The sequence below is a fragment of the Ovis canadensis genome, chromosome 12 (assembly GCF_042477335.2).
Source record: "Ovis canadensis isolate MfBH-ARS-UI-01 breed Bighorn chromosome 12, ARS-UI_OviCan_v2, whole genome shotgun sequence".
Lineage (NCBI taxonomy): Eukaryota > Metazoa > Chordata > Mammalia > Artiodactyla > Bovidae > Ovis > Ovis canadensis.
Window position 1 is genome coordinate 15,454,778 of NC_091256.1, and position 20,888 is coordinate 15,475,665.

The 20,888-nt window shown below is 54.4% G+C and overlaps 1 protein-coding gene across 1 annotated transcript in view; it reads left to right on the forward strand.

Annotated features, from left to right (window-relative positions):
- Positions 1–669: 669 nt before the first annotated feature.
- The window catches only part of MAPKAPK2 (MAPK activated protein kinase 2), a 45,719-nt gene continuing 25,500 nt past the window's right edge, over positions 670–20,888 (forward strand). The window contains exon 1 of the mRNA XM_069544523.1: positions 670–1,314. Within this exon, the coding sequence (XP_069400624.1) occupies positions 1,006–1,314 (309 nt within the window). The 5' untranslated portion in view covers positions 670–1,005. The remainder of the gene's footprint in view (positions 1,315–20,888) is intronic.

The following is a 20,888-nucleotide window of genomic DNA, read 5'->3' on the forward strand; positions in this document are numbered from 1 at the left end:
ACTTGTCTCTTTTTGGTACACTGTCTCAGGGGATTCTCTCCACACCCTGTTCTTGCCACTGGGAGCGGTGCACCGACTAGCCAGTCAAAGGAAAAGGCCGCCTGAATTCAGGCGGTCTGAACGCCGTCCTCTTCGCCTTGAAAAGACACCCCCAGCGGCCGCTGTCTTGAGGTAGACAGTTGGAGAAAGTGGATTTTCTATCTGATTATGCAGACACTTTCATGTACCTCCCCTTTCCCTTTGCGCAGCCCTCACTAACAGACAACTAGGATTTTGGATGAGATGGTTGGATGGCATCCCCGACTCAATGGACATGAGTTTGAGTGAACTCCGGGAGTTGGTGATGAACAGGGAGGCCTGGCGTGCTGCGTTCCACGGAGTCGCAAAGAGTAGGACACGACTGCGCGACTGAACTGAACTGAACTGAACTGAGGGTTTCTCGGTGCGGCGGTCCTCAGTAATGGGACAACTAAGACTTCTCGGTGCAGCGGGCCTCACGCGCGTCCCCAGCTCCGGCGGCCCTCGGCTCTCCGGACGCCGCGCGCCCTCCCCTTTAAGGCCAGCCCCGCCCACACGCCCACACCGCCCGGCCCCGCCCCCGCCATCCCCACCGCCTCCCGGCCCCGCCCCCTCGGACCTCCCCTTTAAGGCCCGGCCCCGGACGCAGACGCGGCTGTGACGCGGCCGCCGGCCCCCGGGCTGGGTACTCTGTCGCACGGCCACTTCCCCCCCGGCCGGGCCCCGCGCGCCGTTCCCCGCGTCCCGCCGAGCGCCCGGCCCCCGGGGGGAGGGCGGCAGACAGGCAGGCAGGCAGCAGGGCCGGCGGGCGCCAGCGGCGCGCATCGGGGACTCACGGAGCCGCGCGACCCGCCGAGCCTGGAGCCGGGCCGGGGCGGGGAAGCCGGCTCCCCCCCGGAGCAAACTTCGCGGCCGGGCGGGGGGCGGCGGGGCCCGCGTCCGGAGCCGGAGGCGGGGCCGGCCGCCGCGCCCGCGCCCGCGGGCACCATGCTGTCCGGCGCGGGCGCCGCGCCCCCGCCCGCCGCCGCCGCGGCCGCCGCGCCGTGCTGCCCGCCGCCCGCGCCGTGCCCCGGCCCGCCGCCCGCGCTGTGCCCCGGCCCGCCGCCGCCCCCCGCCCCGGCGCAGCCGCCGCCGCCGCCGCAGTTCCCCCAGTTCCACGTCAGGTCGAGCCTGCAGATCAAGAAGAACGCCATCATCGACGACTACAAGGTCACCACGCAGGTCCTGGGGCTGGGCATCAACGGCAAAGTCCTGCAGATCTTCAGCAAGAGGACGCAGGAGAAATTCGCCCTGAAAGTAGGTGGCGCGGGGCGGGCGGGGGTGCTCCCAGGGCCGGCGCCCGCGCTCTCCCGGGCGGCTCGTCGTGGCGGTGCCGGCGCGCTCCCGGGACCCGCGTCCGGGCGGCCGAGCAGTGGCCGCTGCCGGGCCGCCCTCCCCGCCCCGCGCGCCCCGCGTGTGCCCCGCGGCGGGGGCTGCGGGCGCTGCTGGAGGGTCGTGGCCGCGCGGGCCGGGTTTCCGGTCACCTGTGGGGACTCCCGGGGACTCTTGAGGACTCGGGCGTTTGGGGTCTGAGCGCCTTCCGGCCGAGTCGCCGCCTTGGCTTCGGGGACCACTTGGGCTCGTCTCCCTGTCTCAGGAAGCGGTTTTCGGGGGGTTGTGGTTCCCGGTCCTCTCCTCCCGCCTCTCCTTTGCGCGGGCACAAAAGGCCCATTACTCATTGAGCTGGTTGGTGGGTTGGTTTGGAGAAGTCGGATCTCAAGAGGTTTATTTAGCCTCGCTCCTTATTTGGGAGCCGGAATGTGTGATTTCACTTCCCTGGGCCTCGTGAGTGCGGCTGTGCCGCCTCGGGGCGCGCGCGGGCCGGGGAGGTGCAAGGCTGGAGATTCCAGGCGCGGCGGCAGGGATTGTTTTGATCCGGGAGCTGGCCGCCTCCTACCTTCGGTGCCCGCGAGGCTCCAGATGGGAGGCCAGCAGGCTCCAGCGCGGTGTCTGCTGTTTCCTTAGTTCCATTGATCATTGTAAACTGGGTCTGGAAAACCACGGCTTGGACCCGGGCTGATTCCACAAATCGGAGATGGCCGCTTGAGTCTTGGACTTGGGCGATTGGTGGACAGTAGGAGGGAGCGTTTTCCCGGAGCTGGGAAAAGCCAACCTCTTTTTATTATTTTTTTTAAGGAGCCTGGTGTGAGGAGAAAGGGGATTTCAGTGGGAATATCTACTTCGAAGTTAAAAATAATGAACTTGGAGGTCTGATGAGTCCCCAGTGCAGTGTGAGCAGGTGTCTAGGGTCACTAAAAAGGTTTTCCCCTAAGAGGGGTTTCAGATCAAACCACATCTCTAAAGGTGACACACAATGCCTGTTTCCCTTGAGGTGTCTTTAATGATTGGAGGAGGAGAAAAATACTTCCTGTGTTATATTTTCTCTTCCCCCTCAACCCCTGTGGCTAGCTGTATTTCAGCTATTGGTACACAACTCAGATATGTGTCATGGGTGGGACTGTTGGAATATATAATTAGATATAATAAAACCCTGGTACTTGGGGTTGTAGAAGGCAGACATGTTTGATTTACAGATTTTTAAGGCTTCTAAGATTGCTTTCTTGCTGCTTTCAATTCTTCCTTTCCGGGGAGAACTTCAGCTAGCCTCGGTACTGTCAGATTTCTTTGGTTTTACTACAAGCTATTGCTTTGGACTTTTGAAGAAAGAGTGCATCAGTATCCTGAACCCTTTAGTATTTGTGCCTTAGACTGTTCTTTCCATACTCAAAACTGGGGCAGGGAAGGAGAGTGGTTGGTTGACCGTGGCTCTGACCTTGGGGAGTGGATACTGTTGGACCACAGTTAACCTGCACCGTTGAAGAAGTGACAGATGTTCTTTCCAGGAGAGGTTTCTGCCCCCTCTGAGATGCCATCTGCCTTCACCCACCAGCAGTTTGGGGACACTGGCTGCTCATTTTCTTGGAGAGTTGGAATATGGCATAAAGACTCAGAACAAAAGCTCTCAACTTCTGCTCCTTACTCTATTTGATAGACACACAAAACTACCCCCTTTCGGGTGGCAATTCAGATTTCTATTGTAATTAATAGGAGAGAGATTTCGATTTTTTTCCCCTTTAAATAATTTTGAAAGGGAAGAGCCGGCAGTATTTTAAATAACACTCCTAGTTTGCCCTTCTCAGGTTAGAAGCAGGTGACGATTGAAGTCAGAGTGTGTTTTGACAGGCAGCCTGCTCCCAGATCTCACAAGCTGACTCAACTGTTAAATTGTAGATTTCCCACACATCTTTGTATAAAAACTTAATAATAGAGGAAGAAAGAAGGGATGAGGCATTCAGAGACTGACAGCAGTATCAACAGTGCTTCCACGTCCAAATGCTGGAAAGACATAATTACAGCTGTGGGGGAAGCCTGCTTCAAACAGTTCTGTTCCAGAGACACACCAAAGAGATTTCCAGATCTTGAATCTCGACTAACTTAACTGTAGGTGCTGAGTAGTGAAATGATTTTCAAAACCAGGAGTGTTTTGATTATGAAGCAAGGGAGGAAGATGTGGTGGGGATTGCCTCATCGGAAAGGTGCCTGAAGAGAAAGGGAGGAGGCCTTCTGCTCTGTGTAGAGCGTGAGGCCATTCCTGGGGTTTAGGGCAGAGAGCTGCAGGGTCTCTGACGGGGTTCTCTGCTATCTCACAGCCCTGAGACTTGATGAGAGGTGGCAGCTGCCGTGATGGCCTGCTCCTCTGTCTGTGGTCTGGTGACCTCTTAGTCCTATTAAATGTAATCAGTGCTTTTAAAAATAGCCTCAACCCACCCTGCTATTTCTCTCCATCCACCTGAGAGATGCGGCATCTAAATGCCTTTCGGTTGGTGGGATGACCTGGCCTCATGGTCTCTCCTGGGTACTTCTGCTAAGGTCTGAGTCATACTCATACTTCACTCAGAGTTGGAAGGACTGTGAGTAGAGGTCATCCCATCTGACTCTTTCATTTTGCAGATGAGAAAACCAAGGCCCAGAGCAAAGGCTTTCTTGAGGTGAGACAGCCATGCCCTTGGCAGAATCAGGATCAGAACCCGGGATGTCTGACCTCTTCCCACTTGATAACTGCTGTGACATCAGCGGGCTTGGTCCCAGGACTGGCTGCTGCTCCAGAGCCCCTCACGCCCCAGGAACTGCTCTCACTGCAGGCCCCTCCTTGACCGCTGGGTCCGGGTTGCCAGGTGGGAATTTGTCGCCTCCCAGCACTGACCCCAGAGTTGGAGGGGCAGCTTGTAAACCAACTCAGCAGCTCCGTAAGTGAGTTTTGATCTGGAGTAACAAACTTTTTCTTTAACCACCCCCTCCTCTTTTTAGGAAGTGTTTGCTATAAATCTAATTTACTATTATTATTTTTTTGTGCAAGAACATGAGAATTCTATTCACTGTGTCTTTAGTAGGGACACCTAGTCTCAACCCACTCGTGCCTTAATTGGTCCTGTTCCCTGCTGCTTCCTGCTTCATTGTGTCATGGTGACTCTTAGGTATTAGCTGAACAAATTTAATTAAAGCCAGCGCCCGTTGTCCCCCTCTGCTGTGTGACTCTGATTCGGTGAGGCATGTTATTGCTTTACAGAGTATAGAATGTTGTAACGTACCTCTGTTTGTCTTTCCATTGTGTGAATTAGAGGAAGCAAAGTCCTGTTCCTTCTCCTTCCCTTTCTCCTGTGCTTCCTCCCCAGGTGACTCGCGTCGGGGCCATGTGGGTTCCTTGGTGTCTGCTGATACCAAGGGCCCCTGATCAGAACCTCTCAGGGTTGGTCTGGACACTGTTAAAGAGAGAGCAGGGCTGCCTCATCTCCGCAGGGCAGGCAGCACCCTCTGCTGTGTGCCTGTCAGGGAGCAAGCAGGGTTAGTATAGCTGGGTGAGAGGCAGTGTTCCAGATGGGGCTTTGCTGGATGGAATCACAAGGTGAGGAAAGGTTCACTGACTGGCCAGCGTCTTTTATCTCCACTATCATTACAGGTAGTTAACAGTTCTCTGAGCATTCTACCATGTGCTTTGTATTGTATGGAGGATACAGACATTGCAAGTGGCCGTAAAAGTTTGGAGGTCCAGAAACTCTTTTGGAGAAGGGGGAATTACGAACTTAACAAATGCAGTCTAAGGCTGTACTGTCCACTGTGGTAGCCAATGCCCATGCAGCCCTGTTTACATTAAAACTAGTTAAAATTGACGAATTAAGTTAAGCTAAGTTAAATTTAAAAGCCAGCTGCCAGCCGCATGTCAGTGGCTAGATGTGGCTAATGGCTACTGCACTGAACAGTGGAGAGGAGCGGTTTCGAGCTGGTAGAAAATTCTACTGGGTTTTGCTGGTCTAGGGGTTAAGTTGTGTGGTTGGAAGTAGAGGAACATGGAAGAGGGCATCTGTGAGGACTGAAGGCGCCGAGGACAGTGTGGCTTGGTCCCTGGGGGATGCACACGTCTGCCTGCGGGAGGGGATGGTGGTCGTGGGGGAGTGGGGGAGGGGTCCTGCTGTGAGGAGCACGAGGGGCTGGGGGCTCAGCGAGGAGCCTAACGGATCTTTGTGTTAAAAGCGGATGTTAAAGTGTTTGGGGAGCATGAAGTAAACTAACAGGATGTTATAAAGAAAAGTTACAAATCTTTGAGGTTGGGGCCTGTGGTTTTTTGGGGGAAGGTCTGGCTTCTGGGTTCAGAGACCCTGCGCCTTACTTTGGGCCCTGCCTGTTGCAGCAGGGCTCTTGACGCCCACTGAGGCAGGGTCAGAGCTGGGCCAGCGCGTGATTCCTTTCCACTTAGGAGTTCTGGGCTCTGACAGAGCTTGAAAATAATCTCCAGCTAAGATGTGGGGTCAGTGGCTGACAGCACTGGGGAGAAGGGCAGCCTTAGGACCAAATATTGATGGGTGTCTGGGAATTGAGGGGCTCCCCCCGCCTTTTAAAAAAATCAATTTAATGTCTGGTGGACTAGAATACAACCAGATTCTTATTTTCAGTTTGTGTTCTGATTGTGGCTTTCGTTTACTTACTTTTACAGTCTTATGTATTTATTTTTGGCTGGTTCTTTGTTGCTGAGCAGTTGTGGCGGGTGGGGGGCTGCTCTCTAGTTGACGTGCATGGACTCTCATCGCAGCCTCTCTTGCTGTGGAGCACGGCTCTAGAGCACAGGCTCAGTCGCTGTGGCCCACCGGCTTAGTTGCTTCACGGTAAGCGGGATCTTCCCGGACCAGGGATCGAGCCTGTGTCTCCTGCATTAGCAGGTGGATTCTTTACCACTGACTCACCAGGGAAGCTCTTAGGGGCTCCTTTTTAGGGGATGAAGGTATTGGTATTCCTGATTAAGATGTTTTGGTTGCTTGAAATCTGAGCTGGGCCATCGTCAGTTGATGATTTTATTGGGAGAGGCCTGGAGGAGCACTGCACCCCTTGGATGTCCTGGGGCTGAGGGAGGTCCCCCTCCCTGCCCACAGAGCCTGGGGGTATTTGGTTTCTGTGCCTGGAGGAATCACGCGTCTGCTGTTCTTCCATGATTCCCAAGTGGCCCTCCTGTGCCCTGGTGCAGGACGCTCCTGGTGGTTTGGTGTCTGTGGCCCAGGATTCACATTTGACTGCCCGCCCCTCCTCTGCTCCAGGGTCCTGTGGAGTCTTGTCTTTCCCCTCTTCCTTGGGCCGCACCTTTCTCGTAGCTGCCGTGACCCGTGCAGAGCTGTTCTTCGTGTCTGAAGAGGCTTCAGCTACTCTTGGTCGTGATGAAAGGCTCAGGGATCCATCTTGAAGGGACCCACAATTCATAGCTTAGCGCTCACTTTCCTCACACTCCCTGCTCCTCTTTCTTGACCTTTTCCACCTCGCCGAGGAAGAGGCTGGGCCATTCCGGAAAGGTTCAGCCACACATCCGAGATGTCACCTGCTGTCAGCATCAGAGCCATGTCTTGGGACCCGGTTCCCTGGAACCTTCACTGGGTCTGGGTTCCTTTGGTGTTTTGGTTGCTGGAGGGAGTGTGGGGACTGTGGGCCTGGCAGTGCCAACCTCAGTGTCCACTAACCAGTCACTGGGCTCTTTCCTCATCAGTTGGCTTCGAAATGGGGACGCTGGTAAGGAGATAAGGTTGTGCCACTGAGCATCTTGATGTGTACCAGATATGAAACCAAATCCAGATTTTGTACCTTTTCTAGTCTTTCAGGAAATACTGATATTTTATGTTTTAAGATATGTATGGATGTAAATACCTAGGGATGACTGTATTACCGTGGGCTATGTGCTAGATTAGAAAGAAAAGAAAGAAAGATCCATCTAGTATTGGTGCCCTGCTAACAAGTTGTGTGATGTTGAATAGGTTAGTTAAGCTTCCCAGGCATCAGTGTACATGTCTAAGGGTCAGGCTACTGGTGGCTGCTGGGCACAGTAGTGTGGGGTAGGTGGGCCGTGCTGGAGGCAAGAGGCAGGAGAGCTGGCTGCCTTGCTCCACGTCTGACCATCAGCAGTACCATCCAGCATGGATACCCTTTTGACAGGCTCCTTGCAGGGTTCCAGGGCAGCTTCCGCCCCGTTAATTAATACCATTGCGGACCAGCTGTTCCTTCTCTCATGTGAAGACTTGGTCTGTGTTCCAGCAAGAGCCTCAGCGGAGAGGATGGGCTTTGTAACTCAGTGGGCTTTGAATCCTCTCCTTCCTTAGAAATCAGAAGAACCGGTGTTGTGTGGCTCAGGGTAGAGCCGGGAACTCTCCATCTGACCCTCCTTCCCATTCGAAGCTGTGGGGCCAGATGCGGCCGCTTAGGTCGGCTGTGCCCTGCAGTTGTCAGGCTTTGCCTTGGTGTATGTCTGCGTCCACCCAAGTGGTGCTGCCTTCTGATTCACCTGAAGTGATAGTATGGGTTTGGGGCTGTTCTGAGGTGAGAATTGGGAACTGATTCCCAGAGCTTATGGGAAGTTAGGGTACATACCAGGTATGCCTGGGTACCCTTTCTTACCCGTGGGACTGGGTGCCAGGGGATGTGACGGGACTGAGGAGGCAACAGGAGAGGGGGATTCCTGGCATCTTCTCTTCTTTTCCTCCAGCCCGTTTAGGGATACTGCAGTGGTTTCAGTCCTGAACTTGGGTTCTCGGTGCCAGGCCAGGAGATTTGGTTGAAGGAAAAGAAGACTCAGCGGAAAGGGGGCTATGGTTGTGCTCAGCCTCTGGCAGTGTAGAGTTCTCGAGGGTCTCTCTTCTCTGACCTGTAAGCACTTTTGTGTGCCATCTGGCAGGGAGGAGAGGCTGGGACGTGGCCCCAAGGTCACCCTTTATCGGAAGCAATGTTCCCTTCTAGGACCAGCCAAGCTGTGTGTGTGTTCCGCCTGGAACCTGAGCTGTCCAGAAGGGTCATATGAAAGGGCACCTTCCTCTTGAGGGATGTTTGCAGGTCCCTCTGTGGTCAGCGGCCTTCCAGCACTCTCCTGGGAGGTGAGGGGTGGTGACCAACCGCAGAACGAAGCCTTTCCTGTCTCAGAGAAGAGGACGGCAGCATCTCTGTGTGGCTTATCTCTGGGATGGTTCTTTCGAACATGAAACAAAAGCAAAATCTCTCTAGTCCCAGGTACGGGGACCTGGGAGGGGACCTCTTGATGTGCCCCCAGCAGCTCCTACACCCTCATGTTCCTGAGGGGCTCCTCCCCGCTTCCCCCAACATCCCCCCGCCCCCGCCCCACCGAGGCAGGTCATCGAGTTGACCGCCTTGCTCTCATTTTCCTTTGGATTCTTCATGTTGTCATGAGGCTCCCAGCCCTCACTGGACGTGTGTCACCTGGCGTCCTGTCCAGGGCCCAGAACTGTCACTTAGCCCCTCTTGTCTCAGCTGCTAAAAATAAACCTGCCCTGCTGCCGCCTCCATCTCGGGTCGGCCTGACAGCGGCCCAGGCCTTCCTGCCGCACCGCCGCGCTGGTCCTCACACTCACTGGCGCCCCCTCCCCGTTCGCCCCTTCTTCCAGCCCGAGCTTGGTGGGCGGCCGAGCCGGCTGTGCTGAGAGTGAGCTGTGGGTGCTGGCCTCCAGGTGTTGAGATGCATGTCCGGAGGCTCCGTGGGCTCCTGGAAGGGTCGGTCAGCCGGGGAGGGGCGTGAGGCACTCTGTGCTGGCCTCCAGCTCCGCCTTCCTCCAGGCCCTGCCTGCTGGGGGGCTTCCCTGGGTGGGTGGGGGGCGTGGAGCTGAGTGGGGAGCCCAGGGCAGCTGCCAGGCCCTCACCTCAGCTGCCCGGGGACTGAGTGGCTACCTGCCCCTGCGCAGGGCTCGGCAGCCTGGGGCTTCGGGTTACCGCATCCACAGTGTGACCTCATCCCCTTGGCTTCCAAGAACATCCTCTGTCATGAGTCAGGCACGGCCCCCCAGCCTCCCCCTGGGCCACCTGCAGGATGTCACTGGGAGCTGGGTCTCCTCTCCCTCCTGACTGGGGGGCAGGATCTTGGTGATCTGTGTCCCTTGAGGCCCACTGAGGTGGCGTCTTCTCCTGCTGCCCGTGGGTCCTTGTATTCCAGGTGGTCCTGGTACCCCTGGTACCATAGAACCACATGGGGACAGCTGGCATTCCTGGCTGCCGGATGGACACTGGGCAGAGTGCTCCCTTTATGATTTCGACATTCTCCTCTTGTTCCTAATCCTCGGAGGGTGTCGGTGCTGACCCCGTCAGACAGGGGGCTTCTGTGTCTGTTTTCTGGTGTCGGGGCTTATTTGGGAGAAGGGGTGCCTTGGGGGAGCCTCCGCCTGCAGCTGGAGTCCCATCCCGAGCCCAGCTCCGTGACCGCCTGCTCCCGGCTGTCCTCTGGGGCCTGGTTTGCTCCGCAGGGAGGGATTTCTCTGCCAAGGCCCATGGGCCTCTGGAGGGGAGGAGATGGGTGTAGATTGCTAATGGTTTATTTTTAGCTCTGACAGGAGTCCCTGTCCTTGGGGGAGTCGTGCCTTCTCTCTCCTCCCGCTGCGCCGCCCCCCGCATCCTGGGCCTCCGGGCCTGGCTTCTGTAATTCTTAGAGGAAGATGTGGAAGAATTTTAAAGGCAGGGTTCCAGGAGCCTTAGGTGAGGGCGGTCTTTCTGAATGAAGAATCTGTAGATTGCTTGTCCAGTCTGATTTCTGCAGAGTTCAAAGTGGTGGCGGTTGGGGGGCGGGACGGGGGGAGGAAGACCCGGAGCCCAGGAGCCCAGGGCGCTTAAAGCCATATGTGTGGAACTTGTGGAACTCGGAGCATCCGAGGAATGCAGGTGGACGGGGGAAGAGCTCGCGTGCCCTGGAGCTTGCTGCAGTCCGGCTGCAAGGTCATCTTGTACCTTTTCTGTGCTTGGCTTCATACAGGCACCCAAGTCTGAGGAAGGCTGGAGGCCACAGTGCTCAGTAGCGTCACCTCTCACGCTTACAGAAGCATCGTTTTGTTCTTCCCCTTGGCTGCCGCTCCCCAGCTCGGTATCCCTCCCGCTGGACCCCAGTGGGACCCTCAGGACTTTGCCGCCTCTGTGTCCCCCCCAGCCGTGGCCCTCAGTCACCGGTGCTCTCGGGGGAGCAGGGGCCGCGAGCGCCCCTTCACCTGTGCTCAGCTCTGCTGCTCTCAAGGGCACTTTTGGTTTCCTTGCTTTAGATATTTAAAAGGAAAATAAAACCGAGTTTGAGGTGTAGTTAGAGGGCTGGTGGTGGAATGAAGTCTTGTCCCCGGGTTCTTCAGCTAGCATGGGGATTAGTTTGTCTGAAGCACAGCTCTGGTCACGTCGCTTCCCAGCTTGAATGGTGGGTTCGATTTGACTGCAGAGCTCAGGAGGCTTCCACGTCCTTCTCAGATCTGACCTCAGTCTGTTTTTTTCTGAACGTATGCTGCACTTCAGCCTCAGTGACGTATGTCTTCTGTTTGCTCATGGGACCCTGCTTTCTAACCCTCGCTCCTCCACCCAGCGTCTGTCTCCCGTTGGTCCTGGGTCGTCCTGGCCCCCGCCTCGCCCCAGCTCTTGTCTGAGCCTGCCTCTTCCGCCCTGTGCCTGCCCTGCTCCTTCCTTCGTGACCCCTTTCAGGCCAGAAGTGGGTCTTCCCATCCCTCCCCATCACACTCGCCAAGACGCTCTTACCTTCTCTTCCTGGTTTTAAGTGTAATTCTCCAGTGTGCGAAGTGCAGACGTCGGATGGCAAATTCCGTGAAGACCTACATCGCCGTTATTTTCGTATCCTCTTATTTCTGTGTAGTGACTATATCCATCATTAAAAAAATTCTAGAGTATTTTGGCCTTGTGCATTACACCCAGCTGCCTCATGAAGATGTGATTACTGAGCAATAGTGGATGCTGTCTCCACAAGTGTAATGTGCTAGTGGTGATCCTCAAGGTTTCAGGGAGTGACTGGGTGAGGGACAGGGTTGGCCTGGATTCTGAGAATGAGTTGGGGCTGTAGTGAGGGTCTCCCTAAGGGTCTCTCCCTGCTCTCCCTCCTGTCTGCTAAAAGGCCATTCAGGACACTCTTCTGGGAGGTCTTCCCCTCACCCACTGGGGTCTGCTGACTCAAGCTGGCACCTGGCGTTTCTGCTAACAGAGTTCTCTTTCTCGTAAGGGCCCTGACCACAGTTTCCCACTGATGCCTCTCCTCCCTGTTTCAGAGCTCCTCTGTCTTGTGTTGTGCTGTGGAGATGATCCTCCTGCCCTTTGGAGAACTTTAACTGAGGGAGGGACAGGTGTGGAGCTTGCCAGCTCTCCCAGAGTTCTTGGCGTCTTCGAGTCAGCCCCAGACACGCAGAGACACCTGGATGCCGTCCGAGGTGGCCTTCCTGTCTCCTGGCCTCGTCCTGTGTGTTGCAAAAGGGCCAGCATTGAGCAGCATGATGCCGGGACTGGGGTTAGAGGTTTGAACCTCGGGGAACCCTTGAGTTCCAGGCAAGGGGGAGAGAACCCGCCTGGCCTCTGAAGCACCCACCCGGCTGTGTGGGTCTCAGCAAGTTCTTGAACCTGTCGGGGCCTCGCTCAGCTTTTTCATCATAAATCCAGGGCTCTCCTGTGCTGAAGGGCGCTCTTCATCACTGCTGCTGATGCCCCTCTGCTGGGAAAGAGGTGGTCAGCCTGGGCTCCAGGGCTCCAGGGATTGGGAGCCACCCTCTCTGCCCTCGCTTTCTGCAGGCCGGTGTTCTTTCATCCCTCCCTGGGCTGCCGTACTTTTACTCACTCAGCCTTTCAACTAATGTTTGTAAATGTGAATCCTCTCTGTGCCTGCCTCCTGTCTTCCCTGCTGAGCGGCCATTAGGAGGCCCAGATGGCAGGATTAGCCTGGGGGGCGACGACTCTGGGTCTTCCTCTTGGGTTTAGACTCCTTTAATACCTCTGCTATGTGAGAAGAGAGGGGTTTAGAACTAGGAGGGTTGATTCTTTTCTAGCAACTTAGACTGGACCCCTTCCTTTCTAAGTGGAATTTGCCCCAGGGTACCTTCTAGCTCTCTGAGATCCAAAGCAACTTACTACTCAAGAAAATTAGCACTGCCAAGGATGACTTTTGCCATCTCCCTAAGGAAGATCAGAACAGCAGAATGAGGGATACATACAGCAATATTCTATCCTCTGCCTCGTTCAGATCACTGTCCAAAGCTTAGCAACACTGTGAAGGGTTTCTGGGTTAATAGCAAGTCTTTACTGAGCAGATACTGTGTATCAAGCATTGTACTAGGTGTTTCACTTACATTCTTGTTAATCCTTAATATTGCAAAGTAAAAGTCCCTATTTTATGGAAGAGGAAATATGTTCGGAATCGTTCAGTCCCCAGCAGTTATTTATTGAGCACTTACTAAGTGCTAAGTGTTATTTCAGGCTCTAGGGATACCTCAGTGTACCAAGAAGATCAAAAAAAAAAAAGAAAGAAAAAAAGAGAAAATACTGCTTGTGTGGAGCTTGCATTCTAGCATGGGGAGACAGAGAAAATACAATCAGATAAATGATATAGCTTGTCAGAAGGCTGTAGGTACAAAGGAGGACACCCTGGAATGCTGGGAACGTGTGTGTGATGTTGAAGTTTCAAATAGGGGCTCAGAGAAGGCTTCACTGCAAAAGTGACATTTGAGTGAGCCCTAGAAATATTTGAGGGAGAGGCAGGCAGAAGGAATACAAGTATAGAGCCCTGAGGCTACTAATGCTGGGCGCCTCTGGCTTTCCTACCTGGCTCCATGGAGTTTCCAGTACTGCCTCTCCTATAGTTCTTCCCTGACTCTACTGTGATTCAGTACTTAGTTGATTCCGCTCTTTGTTTTTTCATCAAATATTTATGGAATGCTTATTGTGTGCAAATTGCTACAGTCGTCAGATGGGAGCCCTGCCTTTGGGAACTTAGAGTTTAGAGGAGGAGCGGACAGCTTTGTGTATAAAGGACTGCGAATAGCCTGACCCCGCAGTCGGTGCTGTGCCGGTTCACAGGTATCCCCTCTTGATGCTCTCCAACGGAAGCAGTGCCTCCGGGTGGCTTGATCCAGGTTTTACCCGTAAAGAGGTTCAGGTGGCCGACTCGGGGGAAAGTGGTAGAATCAGAGCCTCAGAGGATACAGAGACTCGGGTGGGCTCTTCCAGGACAGACGGGTCGGGGCTGTGGTCCCTTTTGCCTGGTGCGGGCTCGCACCTGTGACCCTCCCAGGGACCGCCGCACACAGACGGCTGGGCAGCAGGAGGGCTGGGCAGCAGGAGGGCGAGAGCCAGGCTGCGGGGCTCCCCAGGGCTCCCATCTTCCGCCGGCCCAGGTCTCCCAGGGCTGTTTCTATAACCGGAGGCGCTCGGGATTGCGCTGACCCGCCATCCATGGAGCGGGGAGGATGGGGTGATGAGAATGGGCTGCAGTCGAGGCCGTGGGTCCTCCTCTGGGCCTTCACGGGGCTCCTCCCTTCCCTGCGGAGTCGCATCCTTCCTGTGGGGGCCTCCAGGTGAACCCGGGCGCCGGGAGGCTCTCTGAGCCCTCAGTCTGGCCGCCTGGCCTCCTGCCTCTCGGGCGCTGGGTGAGCGGAAGGCCGGGCCCAGGATGGAACCGGCCGTTAGTGCGGATGGGAAAGTGAAGCAATGGCTTCGGTCGCTTCTCCCTGAGCATGTGCTGTGACAAAGGAAGTTGCAACATTTTCCCCCCTTTCTTTCGTTCTTTTTATAGAGCAAGAAGGGGAAAAAACCCCAGTCTTCCAGTAAACTTCAGAAAAGGATCCAGCCTTTGCTGGATGGTTCTCCCCTCCCCCACAGTGCTTTTGTAGCATGTGGCCTTTCTCCCATCCTGCTTCCTCAGCCATCCCTGCCACGCCCCTCTTCTCTGAGGGCCTGTGTCCCTGAAGCAGGATGAGAATCTCTCCCAAGAGGAGGCAGTAAGGGGGTCTGCGGGAGCCTTGAGGGAGCGTCCTGTCCATTGTCCTCCCCACATACTGAGAATTATTTAAATACGATGGGTGACTGCAGATACCCACCTGGCCTCTTTCTGCAGCTTTGGTCTGTGTTCACTTGGTGCCCCAGAAGGTTGAGGTGGTACCTGTTTCTTGGCTCAGATAACCACCCCCTTTGATAGAGTGTATGTCCAGTTAGATGGTGGGGAAAGAGGCCCAAACGTGGGAGCGAGAATCAAGTTGAAAGGCTACACATGTGAAGCTGGAGTCCTTGGTCAGGTTGAATCTGGCCTTTGTGCTGCACCTGGATGGGGCTTTCCAGGTGGCTCAGTTGTAAAGAATCCTCCTGCCAATGCCGAAGTTGCAGGTTCTACCTCTGGGTCGGGAAGATCCCCTGGAGAAGGTAATGGCAACCCATTCCAGTGTTCTTACCTGGGAAATCCTATGGACAGAGGAGCCTGGCAGACTACAAACCATGGGGTCACAAGGAGTTGGACTCAATTTAGTGATTAAACAGCAGCAGCAGCAGCTGCACTTGGGCAGGAATCCAGTTATCTTTTTTAGTGTGCAGATGATACATTTTCCTGATGAAGACTATTGAGGTTTGGAAAAGTAGTGCAGCTTTTTTTTGGTGAGGTTTATTCTCCCTTGGATATCTGTGGGGCTTCCTTGATCGCTCCGATGGGAAAGAATCTGCCTGCAATGCAGGAGACCCCAGTTCAGTTCCTGGGTCAGGAAGATCTGCTGGAGAACCGATAGCCTTCCCACTGCAGTATTCTTGGGCTTTCCTTGTGGCTCAGCTGGTAAAGAATCCGCCTGCAAAGTGGGAGACCTGGGTTCGATCTCTGGGTTGGGAAGATCCACTGGAGAAGGGAAAGGCTACCCACTCCAGTATTCTGACCTGGAGAATTCCAGGGTCAGAATTTCCAGTCCATGGGTTCGCAAAGAGTTGGACGTGACTGAGCATGTATTGGGTATAGATACCCAATATCTATACTCCAGATATACTATCCTGTATCCCTGTAGTGTACTCCAGATATACCACAGGATATCTATACTCCAGAACAGCCCAAAAGTTCCAGTACAAATCAGCTTTGAGACTCCAGCTTCGGACAGCTGAGGGCTGTTCCAGGTCATCCTTGAGACTGAGGTCCTCTTGCTCTGGGGGAGCTGGGGCCTTGCACCGGGCGATAGGCTCCCATGTCTTGGATGGGGTGATGGCTGCTAGTGTTAATTGCTCTCTCGGGCAGAGAAGGGCACAGCCCTGCAGGGTGAGGATTGCTGCTAAGGCTTTTTGTTCTTTGTCCCTGTTGTCTGCGGTGCAGCTGACACAGAGCTCCTCCTTTCCTGCCATTTTCTCTGAATTGTATCTCCCCGTCACAGGCCGGTCTCTTCAGGCTGGAGCTGACCTCCAAGAGGTGGTGGTGGAAGGAGCAGTCAGAATTTGCTGATCTGTGTGGGTCTCAGAGTGAATGCATAAGCCCTTTTCCACAGCTAGTTGTACTGCTGGTCCAGTAGCCACCAGCCACATGTGACGATTTAAATTTAAACACTTGAATAAAGTTAAAAATTAGTTTCTCCATACAGTAGCAGCAGCCACATGGCAGCTGCTCAAGAGTCACATGGAACTAGTGGCTGCCGTGTTGGGCAGTGCAGATAGAGAACGTTCCATCGTTTCAGAATGCTCTCACACAGCGCCAGACTCTGAGGCCATTGTTCTGCACCCTGGCGGATTTAGCAGAGCTGGGAGGGAATTTGTGGAAGAACACGAGGAGAGGTTTTGCGGTCCTGGGGCGAGAGTACAGAGAAGGTGATCTTTAGAAAGGCAACTTTTGTTTGTCTTGTTTAGGACTGGCTCCCCACAAACGGTCGTCCAGCTCAGTGGCTCCCAACCAAGTCGATTGTCAAAATCACCTTGTGGGTAGCATTTGAAAATACAGATTCCTGGGCCCCACTATGTATTTTACTGAGTCCAAGATTGTGGGGTGGTGTTCAGGAAGGTGTGTTTTTGTCTATGATCAATATCTCTGTTTGGCATCCTATGGAACCTCTTCTTAAATTCCTCCAGTGATGGGGAGCTTACCTCTTTTGAAGAAAACCTTACTCTTAAAAACTTTTTCTGGTTTTATGTTTTTTTAAAGTTTTATGTTAATCAAGTCAAAGTTTGGGTCCCTGAAGGTGCATTATTCCTTGGTGCTATTGGCATTTTCCAGAGCCTCACGGAACGCATCAGCCCATCCCCACCCGGCCTTCTGCAGACACCTATGCGCGGCTGTGTCTGCCACCCCCTTGCCACAGCGGGGTTTCAGAGTACCCAACCTGCGAGGGCCCCCGAGAGATGCAGGCCGCGACATCATTCCCGGGAACCTGCCGATCGTCAGGCCTCGCTGAGAGATCGTGGAGAGGTGCACGTCTTGGGGGACCCTGACGGTGGAGGGTCCCAAGGGCCATCAAGCCGGTCATCCCCCAGTGTCCATCCTGCTCCATGTTTCTCTGCATGGTTCACACCTGCTTTTTGAGGCCACTGATCTGGTTTTCTTCAGAGCCATTCAGGGACAGCCATCTAGCCAGATATGACCACAGTTACGTCTGTTTAGAGACCTCCCGTGGCCTCTCCTTGCCTGCAGCGTGACACTTAAACTCCTAAATATGGTGTTCAGGCAAGCTGGCTTTGCCCTTTCTTTCTTCCCCTACTCCTACCCCCAACACACCTTTGTGAACACGCGCGCACACTCACGCAAGCACACACACGCACACTCTTTCCCTTCCTGGGGAGGACTCCATCCCGCCCTGTAGTGTGTTTCTTCTGCTTCTTGATCTTCTGTGTCTTTCTCATGTTCATCCTTTTACCCCTGGTAGAAGTTTGTTTCTACTTGGAAGCTTAGATTTCACTGCCCCCCTCCCCCGCCCCTCTTACCCAGTTCCAGGAAGAATAACTTTCTGCCCTATATTAGTGGTAGTTCACACTAGCTACTGCTCTGAATTTAAATGATAGCCCTCCCATGTCCTAGCCTCTGAGTGCCTTAGGGACAAGATACAAGAAGGCAATGGGCACCCCACTCCAGTACTCTTGCCTGGAAAATCCCATGGACAGAGGAGCCTGGTGGGCTGCAGTCCATGGGGTTGCTAGGAGTCGGACACGACTGAGAGACTTCACTTTCACTTTTCACCTTCATGCCAGAAGGAAATGGCAGCCCACTCCAGTATTCTTGCCTGGAGAATTCCAGGGATGGGGGAGCCTAGTGGGCTGCTGTCTATGGGGTCGCACAGAGTCGGACACAACTGAAGCAGCTTAGCAGCAGCAGCAGCCCCAGGGTAAGCACAGTGCTAGGCACTTAGCTGAGCTGCATCAGACCCAGGGAATGGCTGAGCCTCTTGCCTGTTTGTCTTCATTTGGATTCTAACGAGATGGCCATGAGGGAGTTGGGCCCCTTTCCTAATGCCAGCTCTTTACCCCTGGTGTCCTCCGACCACGTCAGCTTCGGTGAAGAAATGACTGCTCAGCAGCTGATAATTAACAGGCTGAGCAGAGCCTTGGCTGCCTTAGAGGCAAAACTGGTATTTAAACAATAAAGTTGCTAAAGTCAAGAATTAAAGTGTCAGCTTCAGAAGAGCTACATCCAAACACAAGCCCGCCCAGTTAGAAAAGATGAGTGGAGTAATGAAACCAAGGAATTCTCTGTAGCCTTGAGGAGTCCAGGGACAGGAAGCCCTGTGGGGAGGTTGAGGGGCTGGCAGGAGCTGGGGAAGGCGCTTTCCGTCTCTTTCTCGAGGAGCAGGGGTCTGGGGTCTGGGGTTGCTTGGGAAGCCTGGGGGTGCTTCTCTGGAGAGGGCTGTCGGTGTTCCCTTCACTCCCGCTGTCTAGAGGTTGAACTAGTTTTGCTGGGTGGGCAAGAAGAGAAATTTGGGGAAATAGGGTAGAAATAAGCTATGAACTTTTTTTTAAGGTGATAAAACATGCACTTTTGTATTTGGTTATGAATGGAGACTGTTCAGCGTTAGCTCGTGGAATCTCACCTTATTTTCTTCTGATGTTTCCAGGGTTGGGAGGGGAGAGCTGACATAGGGCCCTCCCCCCTTCTTAGGTCAGAACCAGAGTCCTTGGAATTCCCCGACCTCTTGGTGGTGCCCGGAGAAGAACCACAATCTCCATCTCCACCAAAGGTGTTCTCAGAAATGTGCACGCTGGGAATAGTCTGTGGCTTCAGAACAAGGGCAGAGGCTGTAAGAGGCAGAGGTTTCCTGGGTGCAGGGCAGGAGGGGGGGGGTTGCCGCGGATCTGAGGGCACCGCCTGGGGCTCAGCTGCGGAGGTCAGTGGGAGGCGCCCCTCCAGGATGCACTTTACTGTGAATGAAGCAGGAAGCCCGCACCAGGGTACCAGAGGGGCTCCTGAAGGGGCTTTTCTACAAAGTTACCCCAACACACACGAAGGAAGGGTCTGTCTGACAAACAAGTGTTTTTTTTAGTAGGGGCACTACTTCCAGATCCAAGAGACAACCGGAAATACATAGTTTGAATATAAAAATACTGGACTTTCTGGGAGATGTTGACGGTTCATGTCATTTCTGAGTGTCTGTCACGCCCATGATGGGAGGAAGGGTGGGTAAGCACCCTTTCTGGTCCAGCTTGGTTAGCCCGCTGTTCCTTTCAGGCTTCTCTATTGGACTTGGCGGTGTCAGTGGCTGAGGTTGCCCCGACCACGTGCGGTACTTACAGTGGTGGCATCTCACTGGCCACAGGCGTGCACGTTCAGGGCAGTCACCCAGTTACTTTTAGGGGCAAATGCAGAACAGCTGAGGAAGTCTAGGGAGAGGTTTGGTCAGGGAGTGAAACCAGCCGGTTCATCCGCATTTGAACCCTGGTCCTTGGTGGCATAAGCGCAGGTGATTCAGAGCCAGGTTTGGCTTGAGCGTATGCAGGGGTTCCGTGTTTGGATGAAGTTCTAGTGGTCTTTGTGGAAACGTCATCACTGGTTGGACCGAACTGTGGAGATACCACAGCACGCTCGTGAATCTGTTCATCTGTTCACTGGAAGCTTATTGAGAAGGAAGCACGTAAGCAAAATATCTCTCATGCATTTCAAGTAGTAGAAGAGCTACGTGAGGGGATGAGCATGGAACAGAGTCGCCCATTTCTCCAAACACCAGACAGTCTTGGATTGTGTTGGTGGAACATCAGTCCTGAGACACCCTGGGATCAAACGAATCTGGGAAACATTCTTCAGCACACATTAACATTCTAAAGGTGCCGATAAGTCCTTTAGTAGAAAAATCTGTCCGGCTTTGTATAAGCTGGTGCTTCTGACATAGGTCGGGCCCCTTTTTCTTGATACCTGTCACTTATTAACATCCTGCAGTATACTATTTGAGAAATGGTGGTGAAGTCTCCCTGCTCTGGGAGAACTGTCCAGTGATTCAGAGAAAAATTCACCTGACTGTATGTTAACACAGGTTTGAGAGGCTTAAAAAATTGTGTGTGTGTACGCTGGGGGTGTGGCAGAAAAGGGCCCCCTGGCAGGTGGCTTCCATTGACGTAGGCCTGTCTGCATTCCTGCTGGCTTTGTGCTTTTGGAGAAGGCTTTTGTCCTGTCTTGAACACACTGAATAGCAGTTACATCTGTCATGCCTGGGAAGCGGCAGTGTGCAGCGTAGAGGGGGATGGTGGGGGGAGCAAGCAGTGGGCGGTCACCCCCGCTTGAGCCCCAGGCTACTGAGACCTCCTCGCCCTTGGAGAAAGGGCCTGGTGATTCAGGGGCGGCTGCTTGCCAGGTCTGGAAGTGCAGGGGCGCAAGAGTTAGCTCCCTTGCCTCCGCGTGGCCTCCTGGTCTGATCCCCGTCTCTGCACCTTGAGGTGGCCATGGGACAGGCAGATAGACTGTGTCTTTTCTCCCCTCCCCGCTGGCCAGGGCGGAAAGGCACTGGGGAACCGAGATGAAGGCTTTTTGGCTTCAATTTAAGTAAGGATTCAGGATTGGGAAGTGGACTTAGTAAAGTCTGTGGAATTTTAAAATTCAGGCTAGAGTTGTTTTCAGATCATCGGTGACCGGAGGTGGATATGAAGGTTGGTCCCCTTGTCGGCGGCTCCTGAGGAAGGGTTCGGTGGCTCCCCTGAGCTCTTCACTCGCAGAAGAGCCTCACTTCACGCCCGAACCCGCTGCGCGCCTCTGCACCCTCCGGGCAGCTTGCTAGGGGGTCATGGTTGGTTACAAGGAAGTTAGCAGCTGAGGGACAGGGGAGTGTTGGTGGGAGTCGCTAACGCTCCTGGAGATTGTGCACTGCCAGTGTAGGTAGAGCTCTGTGCCGTGAGGGCAGGCCCCGGACTTCCTCCCTGTGTGTGTGTGTGTTTGTAGTTTTGTGTCTCGTCTCCTCTTTTGACCTCCAGAGGGAAGGGACGAAGTGTGTCCTCAGGAACGAGGGTGCCTGTCTCCCTGGCGTCTTCCCTGGCATCTCCCTGCCTTCCCACCCCCGGCAGCCTCCGGCATCGCTCAGGTGGGGAGGGGCCGCCCGGCCCGGGCTGTGTGAGCTGAGGAGGGGAAGGGCAGCTGC